This window comes from Mixophyes fleayi, chromosome 9 (assembly GCF_038048845.1).
Source record: "Mixophyes fleayi isolate aMixFle1 chromosome 9, aMixFle1.hap1, whole genome shotgun sequence".
In the NCBI taxonomy this organism is placed as follows: domain Eukaryota; kingdom Metazoa; phylum Chordata; class Amphibia; order Anura; family Limnodynastidae; genus Mixophyes; species Mixophyes fleayi.
In genome coordinates this window covers 127,625,131-127,653,013 of record NC_134410.1, presented here as the reverse complement: position 1 = coordinate 127,653,013, position 27,883 = coordinate 127,625,131, and the positions used below count along the sequence as shown (strand labels likewise).

The following is a 27,883-nucleotide window of genomic DNA, read 5'->3' as shown; positions in this document are numbered from 1 at the left end:
CGGTGTGTCTTGGCTAATTTAACCACATTTTTGCCTGGCAAGAAAATGTGACCAACTGATCTAAGTTGGCGATCTACACCTTGGTGCTGGGAGCAGTTTTCTGGACTTTAGTGTCCGATCAGGACTCTTACACTTACTGAGATGGAGACGGCTGAGTATGTTAGTTTGCAGTTAGTGTTATTTTAAAGGATTGGAGAATGCAGTATTGAAGAGTGATGACTCTGGCTTTAGAGGTGTTCCTCTGCATGAGTCCGCGGTGGAGCGATTATTAGCGAACATTTAATGGAAAATATTCTCTACTAATAATGGCAGAAGTTGCAGACTGACGCTTGTGCATTTTCAGTTTAATAAACTTTCTAGTAGGCTTAATTGAAGTACTAATTAGCTCATTACCTTGCTAGAGAAGATTTAAAGATCATAAGATCTTATACAGAAATGTCTGTAATGAAAGCGGGTTCATTAATAAGAATTAATAAGGTTTAATCTTTAATGGGGATATTCACCAACCAACTTGCTCTCGATGCACAGTGTGTAACTAACCCCCACTGCGGAATTATGGGTGGAATTGAGCAATATTCCTGCAGTAGTTGGGTGATTGTTTGTTACATGTATTGGATAATTTTGCCCATTGAGTACATGTTACTGGGTATTTCCTCTTTCTATAATTATTTACCCTGTTGCACAATCTCCAGGTTACTTTTTATTCAAAACCTTTGGAAGGACCTTGTATAACATGTTTGACCAATGGCCCTCTAAAATGTATTTTGGTTTATAAAATGAAATATAATTGAACACTGCCAAATATACTATAAGGAAAATGTGCTTAGATTCCACTATAGATTGTGGACCCGATTCTTTAGAGAACGTAAATGCCGTTAGGTGCTGTATTTTGCATTAAATTGTTCCGTGTGCCCAGAAACAGACTATATGCCAGTGACCGCAATAACATCCAAAGGATGAAGGACACTTCCGACATCCTACGATTTCATTGGTGGAGTGGGGGAGGGACGGGGCGTATGCACGTAGTCCATGTACAGTAAGGGTGCGCCAAGCTTGTTTTTTGTGGTTTTTTTTTTAACACCTATATTAACGGGTGACAATAATTGAATACTTTTTTATTCTGAGCGTTCTGCTGGGATTTAATACTCCACATATATGTACCTTTACTTCTGCTCCTTGTTGCATACGGACGTGGCCTATGCCAGAATCACATGCGTGTTTTTTTAAAAACGTTCATTTTGCGTATCAATGAATCAGGCCCTGTGTATTTATTAAGGGATAGTTGTAACTTAGCAGAACCTGAGACCTGGAAAATTATTAATAATAGTCCCAGTTTTAGGTGACCATAAGGGATATGGTTTGTCTGTAAAGAAGCATTTTGGTCTGGGCACCCTAGGTCGCCCCCCTCTTCCCATTAGGCGCTGCCCGTCGCCAGTTCTTACATTGTGTGAAGCAGCATGTTCTCCTCTTGGAGTTGTGGCGCTGGGCTATGACATCATAGCACGGCGTCGTACTTCCAGTCCATTACCAAGATGGAGGAACAGCAGCCTCACAGGTAAGAAGCTGCTGATTGCTGCCCCCCCCATGTCAGCCGCCAGTGGCCACAGTGACCATGAAGACAATGAATGAGTGTCAGTGTGTCAATCATTCAGCAGTTCACGCGCCCCCTAAACCCTGGTGCCCCAGGACTAATGGTAACGCTTTGGTTTCAGCAGATTTGAGATGCAGTTTTGTACACTAGTCCAGGACCCTTCTGGATTGTAGCTTATAATACACCAATAAACCATTGTGTTCTGCATAATGAAACTAAATTATCAGCCATTAAATCCACACGTTAACACTGCATTCAGTGCTGGAAGAATTTACATCCCGGCCCTACAATCAGTGTCTCTCCTTGTGGACCCCCATAAAATGCCCACTTAGTTCCAATTAGTTTTTATTTCTACAACAAAAGTATAATGGCTGCACATTATCTAGCGAGGTCTCGCTGTGATTGGAATTAGTGCTACATAAATTGTAGGATGTAAATATACAGCATCCATATGCTGATATTTGTTCTGTGTGGACACATTGCAAATAAGCCCCTCTTATTCAGGAGAACAGAATTATGGGAAATTCCATTTACATATCGACTTTCAAAACTGAAAAATCAGGACAAAATCTGCCCAATTTGCCAAACTGTGTCCACATTTTTTTAAGACACACCCACACTATGGTGAGCCCCACCTCTTCTGGGGTCCATAAATTCAGACATTCTCGCCAATAATGGGGCTATTTGGAGCTATGTATTTACAGGGCAACTTTTTGAGTCATTTGCTCACTATGTGCTCAGACAGGCCATTTCTGGGACTTATCAGTGCAGACAGAGGTGGCGAGAGGGGGAACAGAGCTGGTACAGAGTGCCTCCCCTGTGGATGCGTTAGTGTAGATTAGAATTGAGGGCAGGAAAGAGGCAATGCACTGACCGATGGCTTCCTGTTTGTCCTCGCAGTCCCGGCCTCCTCCCTCCTTTTGCAGATTGTACACACGTAGCCTAGTAAGGGGGGATTATAAGAAGCAGCCTGATGGGTTCCTGGGAACTGAGTGCTGGATATGGGTGGGAACTGAGTGCTGGATAAGGTATCTCCAACTCCTCGGGTGGTGATATAGAAAGAAGCCACCATTATTTGGTCTACTCTTTACTAGTAGAATAGGGGTCTGGTAGGGTGTGGGGAAGGGGGCACAGGAGCCTCGGAGGAGGGGGCCATAGTAGCTACACACCCTGTAGTCATGGTGTGTGAATACATCAGCACTATTTTGCTTTGCTTCAGTACCACTTACATTAGCATTGCTCCTTTTCTTGTACAAAGTACTTAGCGATGTTGGCACTGTATACAGGAAAATTATGAGTATAGAAACAATTGTTTTTGGCAAGTTTTGCCTTATAAAAGACATTGCCATTTTAAATTTGTCCTGCAAAGTTGCCGAATATCAGTGACTTGCAAAAACCGCTGTTTAATACATTTACCCTTATATCCCTATTTTTTGTTCTTTTTAAACATCCGACCAATAAAAGACAAGATAACATCGGAATAAAATAGCTAAATAAATTTTTATTATCCCTAATTTCAAATATACATGAATCTCACAGCCACATAACTCTCAGGTGTAGTCTCTGTTCATTGTTACACACTTTCAGAATAGGCCAAGCCGTTTTTGCATTGATCAGATATAAAATGTCTTCTTTAACGCACAAAAAAACAGAATCACATATTTATTTACGTAGCCTTCAGCCCAAATATACATAAAGGACGACCTGTTATCATTTATCAGACAGCGCTGTAACATAAGAGCAATATTATAGGAGACTCAACCGTTGGAGACAAATTGCAGATTGCAAAGGGCTCTAAAATTTGTAATTTAAAACCAAGGACAGTTTAGATCACCAAAAACATTATTTAAAAAGCCTCAAACACAAACCTAGCAATTTTCAAGCATTTGAGAGCTGCTCTTCCCTTTAATGTCACTCCTGGGCAATTTATTTGGATTCTCCGTTTAGGATTCTGCTAGTCCTGCCAGCTGACAGTAGATCTTCCGTCAGTGTCAGAAATGCAGATGACAAATTAGATTGTAAACGTGTCTGTGAAGTGCAAGCTTCTTGCATCGCTGAAACCTACTATGGCCAATCTGACATCCTACCATGTGGCCGTGATATCACAAATAGACGTTTCAGGGGGATATTTGGTTTCCTTTGTCATCCACTTATGTACAGAAAACATATTGGAAAAGTAATAGGTGATTAGAGTATTGAAGCCTCTATTTAAATGTGTTGAGATCGATACTCCAGTATAAGAATATTTCTTAGTATGGATCATCGAGTGGCAAAGTATTCGGCAGTTCTTAATGTCGCAGGCGTAAACAGTGCAATGTAAACAGTTTATATAGATGCCCTTAGAATTACCAGCGACACATTTTTCAAGTCAACAAATTCAAATCTTACAACTAAATCGTATGATATTCAGAACTCTATAATAATCTTTATTACATCAACAGAATATAATTTTGTACATATATATTTACAGAAATTAAAAAAATACCCAGCAGTTTTCAGATGTAAGATTTTCTATGTTTACTAAGTGAGCAGCATTAATATGGAGACTCTATTTACAGATATGTTTGATGCAACATATTACATCAGATTGAAACACCCAGACTTTATTACAAAAGAAAAGTTTAACTTGGCTGAGGGCAAACATGTATTTTACCATTTAAACACATCAACGTGTAAAAATAATGCAGATTGTAATTTATAGTGACAGTATGCTGCTGAGGAATTACTATCAAGACCAAATATTGCCCCGATGAACAATTTACCAATCACTATATATAATGTTTGTTGTCCCGTATAGACATAACAATATAAACATTGCACATTGCAAGAGGATTTTTTCTTTAAAATAACATTTGCTTGGCTCAAGTAACAAATCACAAATATTACCATATTAAAATATTATGAAACATCCGCCTTTCCTGTGCGTGTTTATGCTCATTACCCCCTGGCGTTGCGTTAAATCCCTCAGATACGATGACGCTTGACCTAAGTTTGTCCCGAGCGATTGTAGTTAGGACAGACTCTCCACTGACCCCAAAGCATTCACCTGCGGCGAACGCCAATGGAGCAGGCGGCGTCCGAAATGCAGCGCTACAGTGTACGCGCTCCCAACAGCAAGTACAAGTGGGTACAGGGTAATAGGAACCAATGGATTCCAATTTTCTAGCTGTAAATGTATTAATTAGTGTTATCTCTCGTTAATGGTGGATCTAATAATGACAATATGAGCAGTGTTTTAAAGTCTATTACTAATTCAAATTGTGCAGATTTTTAGATTCCTGCTAAACACTGTTACATTGTCCAAGGAAATGAGTACACGCAATTACACGGTACATTGTCCAATCAAATAATCTAAACAAAATAATTCCCAGCTGTGTTTTATAATATTGTACATATAATAGTATTATGTAACATATTTGTACCCTGCCTATATATTTTTTTCCCGCAACAGTCTGCAAAATATACATTTTAATGCACTGCGCTAAAGTCAGTTTTGTAGCTTTTTTTTGTTGACAAACACAAAATATTTATATAAAGAAATATACATTCTATAATATAGATTCTATTTATGGTGCTGTTTAGGGAAGAGCCTTCTCTGGATCTGCAGATGATGCAGTTACCATTAGAGTATATAGTAGGTATAGTAACTGAATGTAACCAACAGATGGGTGTATTCTCCAGTAAGTAAACTGCACAGTTCAGTTACCTGCAGCTTTATGCGACGTTACATTGTTTTATCTTTGTGATAAGGAAACCGAATATGGCTCTGATTGTAGCAAATAATTTAGCGTTAGTCATTTTATAAATCTGCGTCTTGTGCACAATTACAGCCTTTGTGTCCCATGAACATTTCATCATTTGCTTACGTAGCTCTTATATAAACTTCTTCCAGAAACAAATTTCTTAAAGTTAAAATTAAAATAAAAAAACAAACAAACAGTTCACTTTTATATTGGCAAATAGCTGAAGCATAAACCTGTTTCCCCTGAAGCGGTTATAAATTGTTTTAAATTTATAGAGAACAAGTGAGTAACGTGTACAGAATCTGACCTTCATGTCAGCTCATTGTGCGCGTTTTCTAGAGAGAGATTTAAAACCCCATTTAAATGAGGAAGATTGAAACGAAATGCTGCTACATAATGGCGAAAGTGCTCCGAAATCTAATACATTCACCATTAAAACAAATTGATATTTCATTACAATCAAATTAAAGCTCAAGTCATTGCTCATAAATTATTGGGACCTTTGTTTTTTTTTTTTTTTCTTTTGTTGTTATACAAATTGTGCTCCTATTGTATATTTTGCAGTTGTATATTAATAACTATAAATAAAAAGTAATTACCTGCACTAATTCTCTGAATGCATCTCAGTTGGCCTTGAGATACATTAATGTTGTAGGAGCTTTCAGTAAAACAAAATAAAAAAAACAAAAACATTCCCCTTATATTTAATGCGCAAAGACAATAATAGAATAATGTTTTTACTTTGTTTTTAATTATTACTATAACTGTGTATAAAAATATTTTCATGATTTATGAATGATATAGTTGCATTTATTTAACCATAAAATGAAAGTGGACTCTAAGTCCGTACAATAAACAAGTCATTTGGCCTCTTACACTCTTAGAGACTAAATCACTATAAAATAGACCAGATACCAACACATAAAACTATACTGCAGTGTAATTAAAGCCCTATCGGGTAAATAATTGATTTAATACCGCAACATAAATATTTTAATTAAGATCTGACATGGAAAATGATAAATCAGACTTTACTATAAACTCTAATGCTCGGCACTCAAGAATTTTTGTGATCCCAGATATAAGATTGAGTATGTTCGTGTGTATATATATCAAAGTATAATTGATATCTTTTCCATTGGATTTCAAATAATGCCAAATATTTTATGATTCGCCTTTAAAAAAATCAGATATTTTATTCTCTCTAAAGCTACAGTGAGAGTATCTTCACTCTAATTTTTTAAGCAAATAGTGATGGTTCATTGTTTTCAGGTCTCCATTTCTAACTAAACGTAGGTGATCTGTTTGTTTCAATTGCACCAAATTTTGTGTCCACAAACAACGCAACAGCCGTATCGAAAAAAATGCGAACACAATCCGTATCACAAATATCACGTCAAAGGCCATAATTAATATCAGAAACAGACACGTAAGTTGTACAGAATTTTCTCATTTTAAAAAGATATATATATTTTTTAAAAATAATTTTAGGGATGGGTCAATGAAACGTATTAAGTTGCACCAGGTATAAAGCGGTTTAGGGTGTACAGCATCTTGTGGTGTTTGTAGATGTTGGATACAGTGGCCTAGTGGTTAGCACTTCTGCCTCACATCACTGGGGTCATGAGTTCAATTCCCGACCATGGCCTTATCTGTGTGGAGTTTGTATGTTCTCCCCGTGTTTGCGTGGGTTTCCTCCGGGTGCTCCGGTTTCCTCCCACACTCCAAAAACATACTGGTAGGTTAATTGGCTCCTATCAAAACTGACCCTAGTCTCTGTCGCTCTCTCATGGGGGCAGAGACTTATGTGAATGAGTTCTCTGTACAGCGCTGCGGAATTAGCGGCGCTATATAAATAACTGACGATGATCATATGTGTTTCTGTGTAACACGAGCAGTAACTTGTTTAACAGGGACATTTGTGTTCCTCTTCCAGATCTGGGAAGAGACAAATTTTTTAAGGGGTTCTAAGTGCAAAATATATAACACAATGGTAAATCTCATAGGATTTTACCCCATCTTTTGTCAATCCCACATATTTCTGGTATATGCACTGCACGCATATAATACACACACACACACACTGTAGTATGTATGAATAACGCCTTACTGTTGTCAACCAATGACATTATTCAATAAATATTTGGGTTAAAATTTAAGGACTCTGTGTTGCCATCTAGTGTTCGTACTCTGTGCTGTTCATTGTAGTTTTTGGGTATTTTTTTAAACTTTTTTTTTACTTTGCAATTAGTAGATCTTACAAAGGAAGTTTTGCTTTGTCCTCTCCTTTATTCAGGTGCATGATGTTGTGTTTGTACAGCTTGGGTGTGTGATACTGGCAGGATTACACTCTTTTATACTCTTCTGACCACAAACCTCTATGAATTAATAAATCTTGTACAGTTTCCCAGACTCTGTGAACCTTTGGGAGCCACATTATCAAAGTTATCAGATTTGCCAAATTACAGTTTTTCATGTCTAATTTTGGCATAGATAAGACCAACTGAAATATCAGCTATAATTATAACTTAATATTCAGTTCATAATAGTGCTTAAAATCGCCATTTCAAGTAATATCTAAAATAAAAAAGCTGGCCGATTACTTCGTTATCAGATTCTGTTTATTATAAAAAAAAAACAAAACCATAAAATAAAAAAATAAAAATGAACCTGTACTGGTTCTTGTAAATATCTATATAATAATAATAATAATTAGTTTAACGTTTCCAAAGGCTAAATAGGAGATCCAGTAACCTTTGATCATCTTTTGCTATTCAATAATATGTTGCATTTTCTATGCAAATATGTGACCAGTTAGTATTAGATTCACAATTCTAGTTTCATCACAATATAAATATCTTTTATCAATACTTCCATTCTTCTCATTTTATTCTTTGTCTACAACAATTTACATTCTGTTCCGCAGGATGAAGGTGAGATGTAACACACCCACCGTTGTGTGTCCTTTATTTGTAGATTTTACTCCCTGAAAGCAACAAAGTTTTATACTTTTATTATTTTTTTTTGCTTTTATTCGTCCTGAAACCCCAAATCTCCCTGATTTGGCTCCTGGGAGGTTGATTGCCCATTGACTTAAATCTTGGAACTAGGCCATTGCTCTGGCTTGTATATTGTCCAATAATAAATATAAATGAACGAACTACATACGATGTCCAAGAGTCACAAGGAAAGTGGTCCTGCTGGTTACGCCATCCGCTGGGTGAGTCCAGACTGGTCTAAGACTAGGGACGGCGCACTGTGCCGAAGGCCTTCACCTGAGTCACCAGCATGGAAGATGTCATTACATATTATCGAGGGTTTACTGATAGCTGCAACACAGATATATATCACCCTGCACGGGGCGGGCAAGCTTCCTGATCAAGTCTGCAGGCATACCGTGTCGCTCCTGTTCCGATTTAAGATCATATTACATTCTTCGGTGGCGTTAATCCGTTAACTCTTCCACTCTGCGCGCTTCCCCAAATATTAAGTGGACAATATTCCAGAATAAGGGTTGATATTTTTTTTTTCTAAGGCATACTGTGAAAGAAAAGAAATAGGATTTACCGACTGTCGCCTTCTCCTGTGTTTTTTTAAATGATTTATTTTAAACTAAACAACGTTTTTCAAGATATGACGCAGCTGTAAAGTGTCTGAATGAACTGCTGCGAAGATTTGGGAACTAAAACTGAAACCGTGGTTTTGTTGTTGCTGGTGGTGTCTCAATGTTGCAGGCAACACTGCGGTGGTGATTGGTCCTAAGGTGACATGTGACTGCGCAGTGTTTAGGATACTGACGGCTAATTGACCAAAAAGTTACTGCGGATGAAAGAAACACAATTTATGGGAGTTATCTTATAAGCAGTGAACAAATGGAACAAAATCGGTTCTTTCAAAATAAAAAAATATGGTGTTAAATGTTCTGGTCTATAGCAACACAAACCCTGTATCACAAACAACTTACTCAAATAATAAACTCCACTAACTTGAAAACTGCATCAAAAAATTTAGAGCAGAAATTATTTCTAGAAGTTGCTATTTAAGTGCTAAAACAACTTTGTAGACTACGTTTTGCCTCTTAGACGACTTAACAACAATTTAATTACTGACCATCACTAGTAACATTTTATTTGCAAAGCAAATGATTTTTAACCTGTACATTTTTATAAAATATTGCACTATTTTTATACAACTGTATTTGACCAGCTTTTATGCCACTTTTATAGAATATGCTCAATTGATGACAGAACTTACTGCTGAAAGATTTTCTTTGTACACAGAACATAGCAGCTGTTGTACTGAAAATAGGATCCGTATGTGAAAACAGCCCCCAGTGAGACTGTGCAGCAGAGTTGCAGGGCAGTACGGACAATGTTTTCTCAGATTGATAACTTTGGTAGAATTCAGGCTCTGGAAGTGTCTGGATTAGTTGGAGTGTAATTCTATTAATGATTTAGTGCATACCTATCTATGTACACTAAATGATCAAAAGTATGTGGACACCCGAACGTCACATATACTTGATGAACATCTCATCCCAGAACCATGGACCTTAATAAAAGTTGTTTCCCCCTTTGCTGCTATATCAGCCCCCACTCTTCTGGGAAGGCTTTCCACTAGATTTTGGACGTAGCTGCAGCCATTGGCATCCATTCAGCGGCAAGGGCATTAGTGAGGTCGGCACTGATATTGGGCGATGAGGCCTGGCTCACAGACGGCGTTCCAACTCATCCCAAAGGTGTTCGATGGGGTTGAGGTCAGGGCTCTGTGCGGCAGTCCACAACGAACTCTGGAAACCATTTTTTTTGACAGACCTCACTTTCTGCACTGTGGCACTGTCATGTTGAATGAGGAAAGGGCCTTCTCCAAACTGTTGCCACAAAGGTGGAAGCACACAATGCTCTAGAATGTCATTATATGTTTGTATTAAGATTTCCCTTCGCTGGAACTAAGGGCCCAGCCAAAACCATGAAAAATATCACCAGACCAATATTTCTCCTCCACCAAGCTTTACAGTTGGCAGTACGCATTCTGGTAGAAAGTGTTCTCCTGGCATCTGCCAAACCAAGGTCCGTCCGTCAGACTTGCCAGATGGTGAAGCCGGATTCTTCTTTCCAGAGAACGTGTTTCCAGTGCTCCAGAGTCCAGTGGCGGTGAGGTGTAAACCACTCTAGTCGACATTTGGCATTGCGCACGGTGATCGTAGGCTTGTGTGCGTTACTCCCAAGAAATAGTTATTGTGCGGATCTTCCAGAGACAGTTTAGTAACTCAGTAGCGAGTTTTGTTTCCGAGGATAGACGATTTTTACACACTTCGGCACTGGACGGTCCCATCCAGTCAGCTTGTGTGGCCTCGCGGCCGAGATGTTGTTGCTTAGATGATGATGATGTTTCCTCTTCACGGCTCTAGCAGGACACGTTTGATGAGCTGGCATGTTGGAAAGTTAGCAGCCTATGACAGAGCCACGTTGAAGGTCACTGAGCTCTTCAGTACAATCCAATCTACTGCTAATGTCTGATGATGGGTATTGTATAGCAATGGGTGTGGCTGAAATTAGAGGAGGGGTGGTCCACATACTTTTGGCCATGTAGTCCAGGCCTGTCCAACCTGCAGCCCTCCAGGTGTTGTGAAACTACAAGTCCCAGCATGCCCTTCCAGTTATTAACTTGTCTACTGGCAAAGCATGCTGGGACTTGTAGTTTCCCAACACCTGGAGGGCCGCAGGTTGAACAGGCCTGATGTAGTCTGTCTATCCGTCTATCTTTTAGTATACCTAAATACAAATATTCATTAACCAGATGTAGGTCAGTTTCAATGTTTATTTAATATTAAATATTATTATAAATATATTATTTAATGTTTTTTATCTGAAATAATGCACTAAAAGCAACTGAAATCAGTGATTTACAATTTCATAATGGAGATATAAACATAATTTAAACTGAAATACAATTCTGCTCTGGGGACAAGGATGTTATTAGCCGACGGGGAACATGAAATTGTTGTAAACGAAACCAAATGTATTGCAAATCTCTTCCACTTGCTAAGTATAAGAATATCGAATTATTTAATGAACTTTAAACCAGTCGTGTTGTAAACGATTCTTGGTTAAAAAAAAATAATAAATATATATATATATATTGGTTCTAGTTTATACAGCAGCACGTTGATTGCATATCAAAAGACTCTCCATAATTGGCCTTTTCCTGCACTGAAGTTAAGGACATTTTATTGCATACATTCAGCGTGTCAATGTTTTGCATCTGACAGACATTTGTGCGCATACGTCAAAATACTGAGCAATAATGTCAGGACAATTTGGCAATGGAGGTGACAGATTTGTGTTGCAGAGCGCTTAGTCAGCCGTTTCCTAAGCGAACGCTGCGAGTGTCTGTTCTCTGCCAATTGGAAGCTTTATGAATTGACCTGAAATTGCTTCAGTATAACAATATTGGGGAGGGACGCGATGGAGCCAAATGTAGCTCTGCAGTAAAGTGTCACAAAGTTCCTGGCGGAAAGTAAGACAAATGCCAAAATGAACTTTTATCCATGCAAATAAAATGTTGGGGCTATAATAATAGTTAACAATTGTATCAAACTATAGAGTTATTTATTTTCCCCTTCAATTCAAACACACAGTATCTATAAAAATATAGACTATATGGTCAATTTAAGCCATAAACTAGCCATTATTATATGCAATTAATGGGACGCCGATAGGCAGAAAATAGCAGCTTATAGTAATTGTTATAAACCCCTAGTTTACTTATACACCTGTATGTCTATAGGCAGAGAGGAGTACAGCGTGCATTACACCCATACAGCGACACGTAAAACAAATCCCATGCCAGCTCTTGTGGATCAATAAATGTAATTAAAGCATAGGTGATGTTTTCTGTGGCATATCTCCATAGTATGTTTTATATATTATTACCTAACAGTGGTTAAATCCCTGGTGATTTATTTTATGTAAGAAAGATGTGATTGTGGATTACAAATACAATTACTAAGATAATATATATATTTACATTAGGGGCAGATTCAATTAGCCGTGAGGTGCCGCCGGGTATCGCCTTGCTGGGCTGCACACATTGCCTGGTAATACGGTACAGAATTTCCTCCTTGCATTTCCATGGGACGCATGGAAAATTGAGTGGAAATTTGAGTAAAACCATGGAGACGATGTGTCTGTTCCAGAGACACATCCCAGCACCTTAGTCAAATTGAATCTGCCCCATTGTGCATTGTTCCTCCGGAAAGTTGTGTCTAATTGAATCTCCCCTATAGTGTCAGCAATACAGCCTGAACCTATAACTTCTAATGTTTAACCTACAGTTAACCCCTGAGATCCCCAGCTTATGGGCCCTCCAAGATCTCTGTGGCCCTCGCCATCCCAGAAAACCTTGTGCGCATCACTTTAACAGCATTCAGCCTGCAAGTACATGGCTGTAACACATCTGCATCACGTATGCACATGGACAGAGCTGGTATATGTTACAAGTATGACCTGGTATACACTGTAATACATATTTGTTTCCCAAAACTTGTCACATTGTTTTAAAACTTGCACACAATGGAGGCAGTCGTTTTGTGGGCTGAACCATTTATTTCACTAGGAACCAGTGACGTAATCTGATAGGCTGCATTGTCATGAATACCGGTACAGCCCACAAAATATCTGCCTCCTATGTGTACGTGATTGGTTCACTGTAACGACTATCTTAAATTACAGTTAAATAAAGTCACGTTTTAGCGGCCTTTTGTCTGTCGTCAGCCCAGGTGGTCACCCAACAGTTGCTTTGGTAATTTACTAATTAGTGGTCTATGCAGATTAGGGATAAGGTGAGGTTACCTATATTCAGGTATTACTAATTATAATGATGCAGTACACGTGTTTACATGTTCCGTGATCAGGACGTCTCCCAGTTTGTTTTCTTATCCGTATTGAGACTTATCATGAATAAGAGTTCTGATAATTCTTACTGTTCTCTGGATATACGAGGTTTCCTGTCTGTATCTGATTAACTCCGGGGTATTTACCGGCACCCTACAGTTAACCCTTCCCAGACCATTGTAATCAAATATTCTGATGTTGAATCAGAATTTCTGCATTTGGAGCTTAATTGGTTTGGAGAAAATATATCTTCCAACTACACTGAACTTTACAATGAAATGTGTTGTGACTGCGTCTTGTCTCTAACTCCCTGTGTGATGGTCTCAATATAATATATATATATTTGTAACAACCAGCATAGGTCTCCTTCTGTGTTGTCTTTATAGCACCCAGGCGGTGCTATTTGAGTGTATGTTTGACGGCTCAGTTGTGTTCTAGACACAATTGAGCAGATCTGTGTCGTATCGAAGGGCAATGAGAATAGAGACTCTGTCTGGGTGATGTAAATACTTATGTGGAAACAGAGTAACAAAAAAGATAGAAATTAAGGCAAAGTAAAACATGCAAGAGGGTGTATATTCATTCATTAAATTTGTCTGACAGTGGAGATTGCATTGTAATTGGATAGAGAATAGGAAGGGTGTAGTGTGCTTCTCTTTTCACGAGTTTGGATCCCTTGCTCGTCAGAGGTGTAATGTGCTTTGTAGGGAGCAAATCCAGAATATACTCCTGTTTCCATAAAGCAGCTCCCTGGCTGCCATAGGCCCAAGACGATACATCTAGGGGCAATGAAGATCAGCGATGCATCGCGTTACTGAATTGGGCGTTTCAACCGTGCAACACATTAGCCTGGAAAGGGTGAGACATTCATTTAACTGCTCATAAAGCCGCGAAATAGATCATCTGCAGACCAAGGAAGGCTCATTCTTACAAAGCAGCATTTTATTCCACAGGTCACTCTACATCGTCCATCAAGCTGAACTGTGCAATGATTAATCACCGAGCACTGGAAGACACACTATGGCCATATCGTGTTTGGGAAACAAGCCTCTCAGTCCAGACTAAGGCAGTGTTTTACCGAGATTAATATTGGCATAATGACTGTCCTGTCTGATGGTTAATTTGCGTGTTTACAGATCCTCTCTGCGCCTATAGGTGTTTCTATAGAGATAACGCAGGTCCTTACTTTGCTGAAGGCTCGGGGCTATTCTCTGCGGGTAACTTTGGACAGTTTATCACTATAGCACATTTGTCAGCAAGATGTATCTCTCAATAACAGATGGAGCGGTTTTGTTTCTCACTTTACAGATAAAGCTAATCCCAGCAGGAAGTGCGGACAAGTGCAGAATCAATCAATAGGTTTGGATGGTATTGTCACATGGGTTTGTCAATCATCCGTACTATGAATTGACCTATACAGTTACAAGTTCTTACCTATGTGGTTCAGATTTATTTAATACCCTTCCGGGTATAGTTTGGCAAAAGTTCTTGGACAAGGAGGAAATTCAAAATATTATTTAAACATTAAACATTAAAATAATTCACCAGCAGTAACAGGAATCATATACAAATATGTATTATTATGGCACATAATTTTTTCTGTATTTTTTTTTTTTTTTTTTACAATATCGGTCGTTCTATTCCTCCCCAAAAAAAAAAGGATTGGATTTGAGCTTCTAGAGATACGGTCTCCCAGAATGCATCAGTCAAGTGCGCTGCCTCCGGTAATGAGCGCGTGAGAGCAGAACGATCCTTTGTGAAGTGCTGCTAGATGACGGGTCCGTTCGTGTCAGGGTGTCTCTGTCATATTCCGATCGTTAACAATTACTGCTGTTTCTGAACTCGCCGTTTTCTGTGATCTGCAATTTAGTTGGGTTTGTGGGTGAGATTCCGTTACGCGTTTGCATGCTGTACCTCTCTTTCAGCTGCGTTAGGGCGCTCATTAGTCTGGCGTTGGCTGCGTCCAGCGAGGCAATGCGCTTTTCCTGAAACGAGAGAGACAGAATTTTTCTTTGGCTCAGTGCGAGGATAAAAAAACGGATGTGTAGTGTAAATCTTTGTTTATTTTACTTGTTGATTTTCTTTTAACACTCGATTGAATGGTAATAACGGAGAAGGACAAGCACATCATTGTATGTAGTCAAAGTTAAGCACACTTTACAATGCTATTGTTAATCTCAATCATATGTAATGACATCACATATACAAATATTAGGTGTTAATTAGGGATTACACGACCCCTTCCCCCAGACTCCCCTGCCCCAGGTTCACCTCTATCAGTGCGACAAAGCTGTTCCCTTTTTTACTTATATTGGGGGGAAAGCTGCAGGAGAAGAAGGAAGTGACCCAATGACCGAAAAGGAAGCTGGCGGCTGATTGAATGATTTGCTGAAAGTGAGTATCCAATCAGCAGCCAGCTGACATTTCTGTATTCGGTCACTTCCTTCTCCTGTGGCTTTCCTCCACTAGCCACAAATGCAAGTATGGGAGTGGGGGGAAGCTGGGGACAAATAAGATGACACAGCGACAAACGGGTTAAGTCCGCAACCCTAGGAGATGGCATTGGAGAACCACCTCCTCTCTCCTACACAGTCCCTTCTTCTACTTTAGCATTATTAGGGAAGGAGGAATGCTGATCACAAACTACAGATTGAAGGACTTTCCTCAGCATCCATCGGGCCGATCTATTAACCCTATAGAGTTTGGTAAAGGTATGTAAGGTGGGTCAAGTTGCTGTCCAGCAGACCTGTTCAGCAGGAACACCACAATGTACCCCCCCAAGTGGAATAAGGCGGGAGTACCTTATATCTACAGCTGTGCGTAGACGGAGCAGAAGCCAACTCTCTTATTTTGAAAGCTTCAAACAGAACAAATTGCAGAAAGTGAACAAACCGCGCCCTACGTTCTACTTGTGGGGTGGCAAACATGAAGAAATAGTTACCTATCTGTGATCCGGAGCAACTGATATTGAAAAGAAAACGTATAGTGAGAGGATACCAGGCCTTTAAGGGATCTCAGGGCAAACGCCTAGTCCAACCCTTCCTTTCTTTAGGAACCATAGAAGCCTACTTGAGCAAAACTGACCATGAGTACTCCTGGCAACATGCTAGTTAATGTTGCCAGCCACAAGGTGCGGATAGTCTGCATGCCCGATAATCACAGTAATTACAGGTTATGCAAAACCATCTGTCTGAGGATCATGGCTTCAATAGTCAGTGATGTCACAGTTTGTGAACTGTAGGGTCGGGGAAGTCTGGGTACAATGACTTTTGTCTCGGGCCACAGAATGGATCTCACTCTTTGCTGCCTGAGCCATCTCAGGAAGAGGGGAAAGAACTTGATGGCACAGGGTCGGCAAACCTGAGGCAGTCTTCCTCCCAATGTTAACTGTGTGGACTCTGACCAGGCCATAACCTGAAAGCTGCATATTTTCCCTCCCCCGAGCGGGTCGGATACACAATGGCTGTAGTAATGCCCACCCTCATGGCTGCGCTCCCAGGTAGATCAGTGAAAAGAATCCCTACAATTTCCACATTTATTGGGAGAGATTCTTACAGAAACCAACAACCCTGAAGTCGAAGGGAAAAGTACATGGTGCACCAACCTGAGAGGCCAATGTCTGGGGAATGACCTGACCTTCCACCACACAGTTGCAAAGGATCAACGTTCCACTGCAGAGAATGACCCGTCTTCTATTCCAAACAAGAGGAATGCAAGAGAAGGGGTGACCTGTCCCAGGCTGTAAGACCATCTGTTTGTGATGCTCTTAGATGAAACTGGACAAATGGGACCACTTCTATTGTGGAACATATAGACCCACGGCCCTCATGTAGAAGTAATATGTTGGGATTTAGTTATTATCTCCCAAAGCTGCAAGAACGAGGAAAGAGTCTGAAGACTAGGGCTCAATACTGGACATTAAAGAAAATCCTCAGACACACAGCCTAAAATACCATCTTCACAGGTCCCATCTGGCATTGTTCTATCCGCAGGATGCCTTCACGTTCAGTTAGTAATGGATATGTGATATCCTTGAAATACACAGGAATCTGTGACCAAGGCTCCCCCACATGATGTGTAAATAGATACCAGACCTCCACTGGGTCTCCAGGGGAATCTCTCCTGCGTCAGTCATGTTCATTGGAAATTATTGAAGCTCAGATTGCCTACGTGCCCAATAGGCGATTGAACTGTCACAGTTGCCTGACATGCACCTCATTGGTTCCCTGCTAGCTGGGGCATAATATGTTGCTGGTAGGACACGCCCCCCGCCCTTCCTCGGTCAGAGGTAAGATTCGCCATTTCCGTATCGCCAACACGGGGAGAACGTTGTACAAGGAAGGCACTGGGACAGTCAACTGTAAGCTTCATGGCCACACAGCTGAATCCAGCCCTGCTTCACCATAGGTAGCCAGAACAACTGCAGAACAAGGGTTAACACCCATGTTAAAGACCGTACAATGTGGGAGCGAAGAGAGGTTCTTGGCTTCAAAATTCCCCGGCTCTCAATCCGATCCGAGCATCTTTAGGATGTGCTGTAAAAACCAGTCCGAGCCATGGAGGCCCCACCTCACAACTTACAGGACTTAAAGGATCTGCTGCTAACGTCTTGGTGCCAGATACCACAGGACACCTCAGAGGTCTTGTGGAGTCCAGGCCTCAATGGGTCAGAGCGGGTTTGGCGGCACAGGGACGACCTACACAATATTAAGCAGGTGGTTTTTATGTTATGGCTGATCAGTGTCTAATACAAGAATTTATTTCCGACTCATCCAGTTTAAATACCAAATAAATAAAGACGGTGAATGAGACGGAAGAGGAGATAATATTTATGTATTCTACGTCCCGTGGAAATGACTGGGTTAAACTGTAGTTTCCAAAACCAAATTCCTACGCGGAAGTAATACAAGATACCCAATATTAAAGTTCTTTGATAAAATGATATAATCTCCTGCTCGGATGACCCCAGTCTTCCCCTCCACAGACAATGCAGTTTATCCGCCAGCGGTTAAGGGAATGTCATCTGCTAATGGGGACGTGTAGCAATAATTGCAGATTTATAGACTGAGAGCCGTCTAAGAATTACAAAGCCACTTATTAAAATCTAAACGAGAGCCATGAAATCATTTGAAGGAACATTGTTAGGTCTTGTCAGGGAACGTGGGACTAGAAATTCTATTCTGATTACGAATTATAATTAACTTAGGACAAGAAACATCGATAAGACATTTTCCTAATTTCACACTTATTAGAGACACAATATGCATTCTCAGTACATTAAGAAGAGAGTTGTGTGCACTGTAATATCTGATAAGTGGATGTTTAAGCAAAGAGCTAGATATTTAAGGTGACCCATCTGGCTCCTCTCTCTTTAAAGCAGTGACTCTCCCTGAAATCCTCATTTAAGAGTTGGACGTAGGTCCATTTTGTGGTGCAAGTATATGTGTTTCCTTACTGCACATGCAAGATATAACGTACCTGTACATCTGATCCAGAAATACTGCTGCGAGATATGTGCTCAGCATATACCCGGCTGCCATTTTTATGGCAGAATTGTACGTTACGAGCACGTTAAGGATGCAAAACTCTAGACTGGGCCCTGAATGACATACTACACAAAGTAAGAGAAAGCGAACCTAATTCGGCCACCTGTTGCCCTAACAAAGCTCGGAAACAGACTCTGGGCGCAGTGTGAACGGTCTGTGCCTAAAGAGAGAAATTCGCCTCGCACAGCCAAGGGTCTAAATTGTGATCCAATATTTAACACTTCAGTACATAAGTGTCGGATACCCATATATGGGATCGCAGCTGGGATTAATTAGCACAGTCGTCATTAAGGGAACAACTAATTAATCCAGAGGTGATGAGGACATTAAGAATTGCACCATTTTATTTAGGATGTGTCCTGGAACTAAATTCATATCAGAAATAAGCCTCTTCAATTAGGTATACATCCCCCCACTCCCCATTCTACTGGGGGCTCCATAGATGTCAAATCACTTTCTATAAGTTAATTGTAGGGTGCTGCTACATTGTAATAAACTGTTATAAACAGTAACACTAGTGTATTATAAGGAATAACATCTCGCCTCCTCACAGAACTCTGCGGTGATTTATGGGGGGGGGGGATTTAATTCTGCGCGAGAGCAATGTGCCGATACACTCACATCCGGGTATTACAATACTCAGAACCTCTACGGGTGCCAAGAAAAAATGAGTGGCGATATATCGCAGCAGAGTGACTTCACAAACTGCTCCTGAGGCGCTCCGGCAACTTGCCGAGAATATATCTCGCCCATAATGTGCTTATGGTGATTCAGTACTGTATTCTCCATACGCAGTGATGTTGAATATCCTTAGAATTATTTCACACATCAATATTTTCCCCAACTGCGGTGACTTCTAACATCCATATAATTTCATACGTGAGCATGTATTGTCTACCTGTGGTGGCTTCTAACATCCATATAATTATTTCATACATGAGCATGTATTGCCCACCTGTGGTGACTTCTAACATCCATATAATTATTTCATACATGAGCATGTATTGCCTACCTGTGCATCAATGATCTTCTGCTTGGAGTCTACAGCCGCCTGCATTTCAGTGTGATCCTTCTTCAGCTCCTCCTCCACCGACATCAACCTGCAACAAACACTCAGCATTAATCCACGTTTATCCCATCACTTGTAGCGCAACAAAACATTCAGGCTGCTAATAATACATCTACAAACCAAACCGTGGTTGTCTTGTTGACAGTTTCTTGTAAAAGGAAAGGACCATGAAGAACATAACGGGTAATATACAAAGTACCAGTAAGAGTGATATTATGGCAGAGGTGAGCGCTACCAGCTCTGGCCGCCTGTAAATCAGAACTTCCACAGAATGTGACCGGCATCTAGACAAACATATGTTCCTCTCCTCGTTTTTCTGGCTTGTTGAAGACAATTACTAATCTGTTTAATACATTCACAGCTTATTTTTATATTGGTATTATTATTATTATTATTATATAATAGCACTTGTGTATTATAATTAATAACATGCGGCCTCCTCACAGAACTCGGCAGTGACCTACAGGGAGAGAATTCAGCGATGCGCTGATTTCAATACAGAAAACATTGCTAATTTTCCAGCATAGTAACATTTCAATAGGTATTGTGTGTGTGTGTGTGTGTGTGTGTGTGTGTTCTAGAATATTTATACGTTATATAATTTTGTGTGTGTGTAGGTTATCCTACAATGTCCCAGCTATTGACATCCACTTCAATGGAGAAAGTCTATCAATCTCTCGAATAGGTTGATCCAACAAAGCATGTAGGAGCGGGAGAGTGGTTTGGGGTGGTTGTAGTTCCGCTGTTGGTTAATGAAGGTTGTGATGTTGTATATGCGTTCGCCAGATCAACTAACATTTGGAAATGTTGTCTAGTTTGAACAAACGAGCAACTGGCTTAATTAGAGAGATCTGTCTGTTGGCCGATCAGGCCGAATCGTTTGGGGTATTATTAGTGCTGTTGGCCGATCACCGCAGCCACATAATCGTCACCATCCAAAATATATTAAACTCCATTGATGGCTACAGGTGGGGCGTGTGCGGTCTTTATCTTACACAAGACCACAATAACGTCCGGATTCTGCAATACAGAAGAGGGTGCAAAAAACTCATGGCCACTTAAAGTCTTATATTTAATCCAAAAAAATATAAATAAACCTTAGAAAAACTAGTCCCAAATAAAGAACAGATTCAATCACATCTTCATGAGTTTAGACAAAGATCTGAAAGATCTGCAAACTCATTATATATAATATAGTTTCTGCAGTTGTGGTTTGATGTCCTCTATTTCTCTATAAACAATGAGAGCTATAAAATAAGAGATGGATCTACAAGACATCATCCATTCTCCACAATGACAGTTCTAGGACACGAGGTCAGAGCAGGTCAACCCATAGTCAATGAAGTCTCCAGGTATAAATCAATATCACGCCTATTAAAATGACACTTTGGTTCAGAAGCCCCCAGATCTGGCTGATTTGCTGGATGTCAGGTTGACATCTCTGCTCAATGTGCCGCAGGCCATGTTATTAGTGAGGGAGGTAATAAAGGGCTTTCGTGGTGCTCTCCACCCCACTATATAATGTGTGCTCATTCAGCTCGCTGGCACGGAGTCTGGAACAATCTGGCACTTGGTAATATATGATGGATGGCTCTTCAATAAGCGGCTTTCAGGTCAAGAAGAAAAGCAAAGTCTGTAGTAATAAGGTTTCATGGTGGCAGTAATTACATGCAGCTGCACGGACTGAGAAGAGAGGTGCATTGATCGAAAATTAAGAGTTTTAGGTGTATGTATGTATATATATTATGTATATAAAATACCCCTCTGTTTTCCTTTTAACTTAGAAGTCAGTCTGGGGACAAACGTAGCCCTTAAAGGCTTTTCATTTGTCCCCTGAGCCACCGCACTTTTCCAAATTCATTACAAATAAACATCATTTGTGGTTCTTAGAATTGTCCACTCTCTTAGAATTTAGCCTTCAGACCGGTGTTCTACAAGTATGACCAGCAGGAGTCACTGTGGCTGCGCAGCATAAAGATTAGTCGGCGACAATGGGAAGAATCCTGCACAACAAACGATTTAAGTAACATCAAAACTAAACAAGATTTTCTAATGTAATAATTGGCACTATCTAATTCAATGTAATCATGCAGGACACCAACAAGATTACATTGACGGTTTAAGGAGTTGACTATTGTGTTAATTGGGCTGTTTAGTTTGTGGCAGTATTTATATCGGTCAATTTTCTGGTTGGCTCCCTGTCCCAGGATTATAATAGTCCTACCTGCTAATTATCCCTTTCATTTGCATCTCCTTGTCCTCCTGCTGCCTCCGCAGTCTCTCCTCACTTTCCTCCAGCCGGGCCTGGTATTCCAGGAGTATCTTCTGGGTCTGCTCGTCCTGGTTCTTACATCGGTTCTCATAGTCCTCTAGTTTCTTGTTGGATAGGCGCAGCTTGTCCTGAAGCACCATGATTTCCTGTTGGTACTGTGGGTGAGACAGGTGTTAGTGCGTTGTCTAATTGTGAGCTGGATAAAGATCCCTGGTTCTAGATGGACACTAATGGACCCACAATACACAGGATCCTGCTCATTATGTCAGCAATGTTATATAACTGCACCATTATTCTTCACTTACAACTGAGCAGCATTATTATCGTAGATTTGTAAGGAGCCACAGTGCTCCTCAGCACCAGACAGTGCGGAAAACAAGGACATTCAAGGTAGAAAAAAAAAATATGCAACACCAATAAAATAATATTGTACAGAGAAAACAAGTAGTGATATAAGTTTTTCTATAGTGAGAAGTCATCTATTGAACATAGCACTATATAGTATGGGAACGAAGTGAAACGCTTTATCTATGCTCTCCCCCAGGCAGCGGTAGAGCTATGATGTGTAGAGGAAGCCGGCCCTGATACGAGCTGTCAGATCACCTTGTGAGTGCCTGTGCTGCTCCCTACACTGTGCAAGCTGGAGAAAGTCTGTCTGGGAGAGAGCAACACACGCTGGATACAATGCTGCATAGAGAAGTAGGCACCAAGTACTAAAGCAAAAAGATCACAGAAGTGGTGAAAGGGCCACACAACACTTTAAGTGAGGAGAAATGTGAGATGTGGAGGTCGGAGGTCAAACAACGACTTCTATCAGTGGCTTTACAGATGCCCGGCATTAAACTGCACATTACTGGGAGCATTTTGGAGAATTCTCATTAAATGACCACAATGGAGCTATAAAATGTGAATCTTTATTTTTATCATTTTTAACCTCCCGTTGGTAACCTCAGATTTACAAGATTACAATAGTAGATTTACAGGACAATGATATATCCTACACAGACGTGGGGGGATGTTATAATTTATCACATACTGTACAGACATCTCCAGAACTACTGCACTCATTGGTCCTTCTGTTCAACGTAAGGCTTCTTATTATAAATACAATATATCCACAATTTTCACATTCAGCAGAATATTTCTGAAATTTGACTATAATTTTCATTTTTACATTTAAAATATGGTAAAATCAGCTCATACTTATTGATTATATATATGTAATAAATGGGCTACCTGTAGAGACAGCCTAAGCTACTGCCCAGGGTCTGGGTCAAACAAGTTACTTTGTGGATGTTGTCTGGCATTCTTATCTTTTATTGATAAAACAATGTGAGGGGTCATGACATAAATAAATCACATACAATGGAATGAAACAGAAGGTAAAGCTGACACTGTCCCTATGAGCTTACAATCTGAGGGTTGTAGGGAACATTTGATACATAATTGTAGCTTGTGATGGGGAATGTGTGAGTTAGTGGAAGAGCAATGATAATAGAGAAGAAGCTTCTTTGAGGAAATGAGTCTTTATAGACCATTTAAAGATTACGAAGTTTGAGGTGAGCCTGGCAGGACAGGGACAACAGTTTCATAAACAGAAGAGCTGCGTCTGAGAAGATTTGGAGCCATGAATGTGACCATGTTATGAGAGGGAAAGACATTAGAGGGATATATGAGAGGGGTGCAGAGGGTCACTGGAAGAATATTTATGGGTGAGGTTGAAAATATAGGTGGGACAAGAACATATGGAAGGACTTCTAGGTAAGGATCAACGATATGAATTTTATTCTTAAGCTTATTGGAAGTCCAAAGTGTAAATGTGCCTTGTGGCTGCATTCATGATAACATGGGGTGGTCCTATCATTGGTAGGCCAAGCAGAAGGAGTTTGCAATAGCCAAGGTGGGAAATTAGAAGGGCGTGGATCATGAGCTTGGTGGCATCTTGTGTGAGACAAGGATGTATTTTGTAGAGGCTGTACCAGTGGAAGCAGCCTAACTTGTCTGAATGTGAGAAATAAAGAGAGTGTAGAGTCAAAGACAGAGAACCTGGGATTAGGTGGAATGATGGTACCATCGACTGGGTGTATCTGGCAGTGGACTGGATGCATTTTTCTATATTAAACTTTTGAGACATCCATGAGCGGCTAGCTAAACGGCAGTTTGAAGTGTTGGTTAATACAAAGGGGATGAGTTCAGGGACAGAGCGGTATCATCTCAGTACAAGTTATATTAGAGCCCATAAGTGGAGGACCAAGGATTAAAGCTTGGGTTACTCCAACAGAGAGAGTTATGGGGGTAGATGAGGGTCCATTAATGGAAAACCGTGAATGATCTGTATAGATTTTAATGTTAATGGCTGTTGAGTTGGATTTAACATAACACAGAACGAGTGACCAAGTCTGGAGTCCTTATATGACTTCCGCTGGCTCGGTCTATGGGGAGATTCAATTAGCCGCAAGGTCCCATAGAAGCCTCACATGAGGTGTGTCTGCTGAATGTTTCTGGTAATCATCTCCTCGTAGAGGTGCTACGAAAAATGAGCGATGTTTCCTGAAGCGTAATTGCAGTATTTTTGCAGAGGAACACTTTGCATGAGGTTCCTACAGGACCACCTGGATAACAAACTCCCCCAATATGAAAATTTGTTTAAGAGTTTATTTTTATTACTTTTTTTATTCCCATCATGGAGCTTTTGCAAAACATTTCTTTGCACACATAATTGGAGCTTTTCTTGATAAACCCGAAACAAATTATACCCCCACAGCATTCATTAGAGAAAATTATTTGTATCCAATCCCTGTTATTCATAAGATCTTTAGTGACATTACAGATAAAAATAGATTCTCACCTTGGCTAAAATAATATGATAATTTGAATAATTAGTTACATCCTCACTGCAATTACAATAAAACTGTTTTATTCACCCTTTCATTATCACGTTAACGTAGACCTGTCGCCTACAGACAATAGAGGCAGCCATTGGGGAGATGCTCCGAGCGGCTGCACATTTTCATTGTTTACATGGTAAAAAGTATAGCTCACTTTTGCTTGTCTCTATAGTGCGTGAGCAAAAGTGAGCTGTACTTTCATTAAAAAAAAGAAAATCGCTCTGTAGAATCGCAGCCGTTCCGGGACACTATGCAGCATTGTTTTTAGAATTGAATCTGCCTCATCGTGCTGCCTGGACCGATATTTAGCTTATTTATACACCAAGTGCCTTGTGCTTCAGTGATTTCATTAGTCCTAGTCATGAAAATAGCTTTTAGTGTGTGTATACAACAGGCACATGTTAATGATATAGTATAGGGTCCTCACAGCGGTCAGTAATGGTATGCATAAGACTTCACGAGAGGGGCAGGGGCTACCTGCGGGTCTACGGCCCAATATAAAAGTATAATTTACATTGCCACTTGGTCACTGCACTCTTTATAAATGTGGGGCATTTTGCCCATTTATTTTACAGTAGTCCATGCAGAGCCTGACTGGGAACTAGCAGATTATTATTTTTATTTATTTAGAAGGCGCCACAGATTCCGTAACGCCAGATACAGAAGTAGCACATAGATGAGGTATGCCTGTGAGGGCTTACATTCTAGAGGGAGGGGTGGTGACAGACAGTAGGACCTGGGAGAAGATGGAGATGGCAGGCGAGGAAGAGGAAGTGATGGATAGTATGGTTAGGAGGTGGTAGGATAGGCGAGCTTGAAAAGATTTTGAGTCAGCGTTTGAAGGACTGAAGGTTGGGGGAGAGTAGGGAGTTTCAAAGATTAGGGACAGCACGGCAATAATGGGAGGAAGTAATGAGAGGTGAATTGAAGCGGAGGTCAGAGGCAGAGCGGAATGACCTGGTAGACATGGGAAGGACTGATGTTGTCAACTGAGAGGGAGATCTTGGTAGCAACATTGGTGGTAGGAAAGGTGATGAGCTTGGATTTGGAGATGTTGAATTTCAGGAAGCGCTGTGACATCCAGTTAGTTACAGTAGACAAAAAGCTAGATACCTGGGTTAGGAAGGCGGGAGAGAGGTCAGGGGAGGAAAGACAGATTTGTGTGTCATCGGAGGTGGTATTAGAGGCCAAATGATTGAATGAGTTCACCAAGAGAGGTGGTTTAGAGAGAGAAGACCAGAGGGTCAAGGACAGAGCCTTGTGGGACTCCAATACAAAGGGAAAGAGGGGGAAAGGAAGAGTCGGAAGCACACACACTAAAAGAGCGACCAGAGAGGCAGGAGGCAAACCAGGAGAGACATGTTTCGCGAAGACCTAGGGAGTGAAGGGTGGTGAGGAGAAGAGGATGATCGACTGTGTCAAAAGCAGCAGAGAGGTCGAGGAGTACGAGAAGGGAGAAGTGACCTTTGGACTTAGCTGAGAGTAAGTTGTATGTTACTTTAGTGAGGGCAGTTTCAGTTGAGTGACAGGGACAGACGCCAGACTGGAAAGGGTAAAAAAGAGAGAAAGTGGATAAGACGATTGAAGACAAGTTGTTTGAGAATTTTAGAAGCAAAGGGAAGCAGAGATATGGGGCGATTAGTTGGAGAGAGGGGTTGGGTCAAGGGAAGGTTTTTTGCGAATAGGGTAGATAAGAGCATGCTTGAAGGACGAGGGGAAGATACCAGTGGAGAGAAAGATACTAGTGGTTAAGGAGGTGAGCAAGGTGACAACAGGTATTGGAAGAGAGGGAGTGAAGGAGCTTGGAGCAGTCAGGATCGAGAGGACAGGTTGTAGAAGAAGAGGAAGAGAGGATCTCAGGCACAGCAATAGGTGGGTAGGAGCCAAGGCTGTCAGAGTGAGTGATAGATAGGACAGGTGGGGGAGGCAAGTCTGACGAGAACAGATATCTTTATGGATTCAGTCAATTTTGTCTTTGAAGTAGGTGGCAAAGTCAAGAGCAGTGATGAACGAAAAGGGAGGAGGTGGGAGAAACACTAGAGAATTAATGGTAGCAAAGAGGTGTCGGAGTTTATTGGACAGGGAGAAGATGAGGGATGTGAAATAGGTTTGTTTGGCAAGAAAGAGGGCAGAATAGTAGGAGGAACAGATGAATTTAAAGTGGATGAAATCAGCAATGGAGCGGTATTTCCTCCACTGGCGTTCAGAGGTGCGGGAACACTTTTGGAGGAGATGAGTAAGAGGGGATAGCCAGGGTTGGGGTTTAACTTGGTGGGGGTGAAGGAGGTTGACTGGGGTGCAGTATCAAGGAAGACAGAGAGTGTGGTGTTGTAAAGACAGATGGCAGCATTGGGACACGATAAAGAAGAAATGGGAGCGAGTAAGGGTTGAGGGATGATGGGATCAATGCTGTTGATGGGACGCAGCGTTGGCCACTGGGAGAGGCAATAGGAGGAAGTGCGAGTTAGGAGGTTAGAGGCAGCGGTAGTAATAGGAGAGATGGTAGGTATGTTAAAATCCCCAATGATAATAGTGGGAAGATCAGAAGAGAGAAAATAGAAAAGCCAGGTGGCAAAGTTATCAAGAAATTGGGAAGAGGACCCAGGGGGACAATAAATGACAGCAACATGAAGGTGGAGAGGGGAGAAAAGGTGAATGGAGTGAACTTCAAAGGAGGAGAAGGTGAGGGAGAATTCAGGGGGGATAACACTGAAGGTGTAGCCAGGTGACAGTAGGACACCTACACCACCTCTTTTGGCGGTCCCCACAATGGGGAGTGTGGGCGAAGGAGAGACCCTCATGAGAGAGTGCAGCAAGGGAAACGGTATTAGAGGGAGAGATCCACGTTTCTATAAGGGCCAGGAGACCATAGGAATGGG

The 27,883-nt window shown here is 40.8% G+C and overlaps 1 protein-coding gene and 1 long non-coding RNA gene across 2 annotated transcripts in view; one reads left to right on the top strand and one right to left on the bottom strand.

Annotated features, from left to right (window-relative positions):
* Window positions 1-27,883, top strand: part of LOC142101311 (uncharacterized) — a 202,524-nt gene that overhangs the window by 52,295 nt on the left and 122,346 nt on the right. The window lies entirely within an intron of this gene.
* The window catches only part of DAB2IP (DAB2 interacting protein), a 544,763-nt gene continuing 519,952 nt past the window's right edge, over window positions 3,073-27,883 (bottom strand). Inside the window, 3 exon segments of the mRNA XM_075185680.1 lie at window positions 3,073-15,214; window positions 19,788-19,875; window positions 22,069-22,271. Coding sequence (XP_075041781.1) covers window positions 15,047-15,214; window positions 19,788-19,875; window positions 22,069-22,271 — 459 coding nt within the window. The 3' untranslated portion in view covers window positions 3,073-15,046.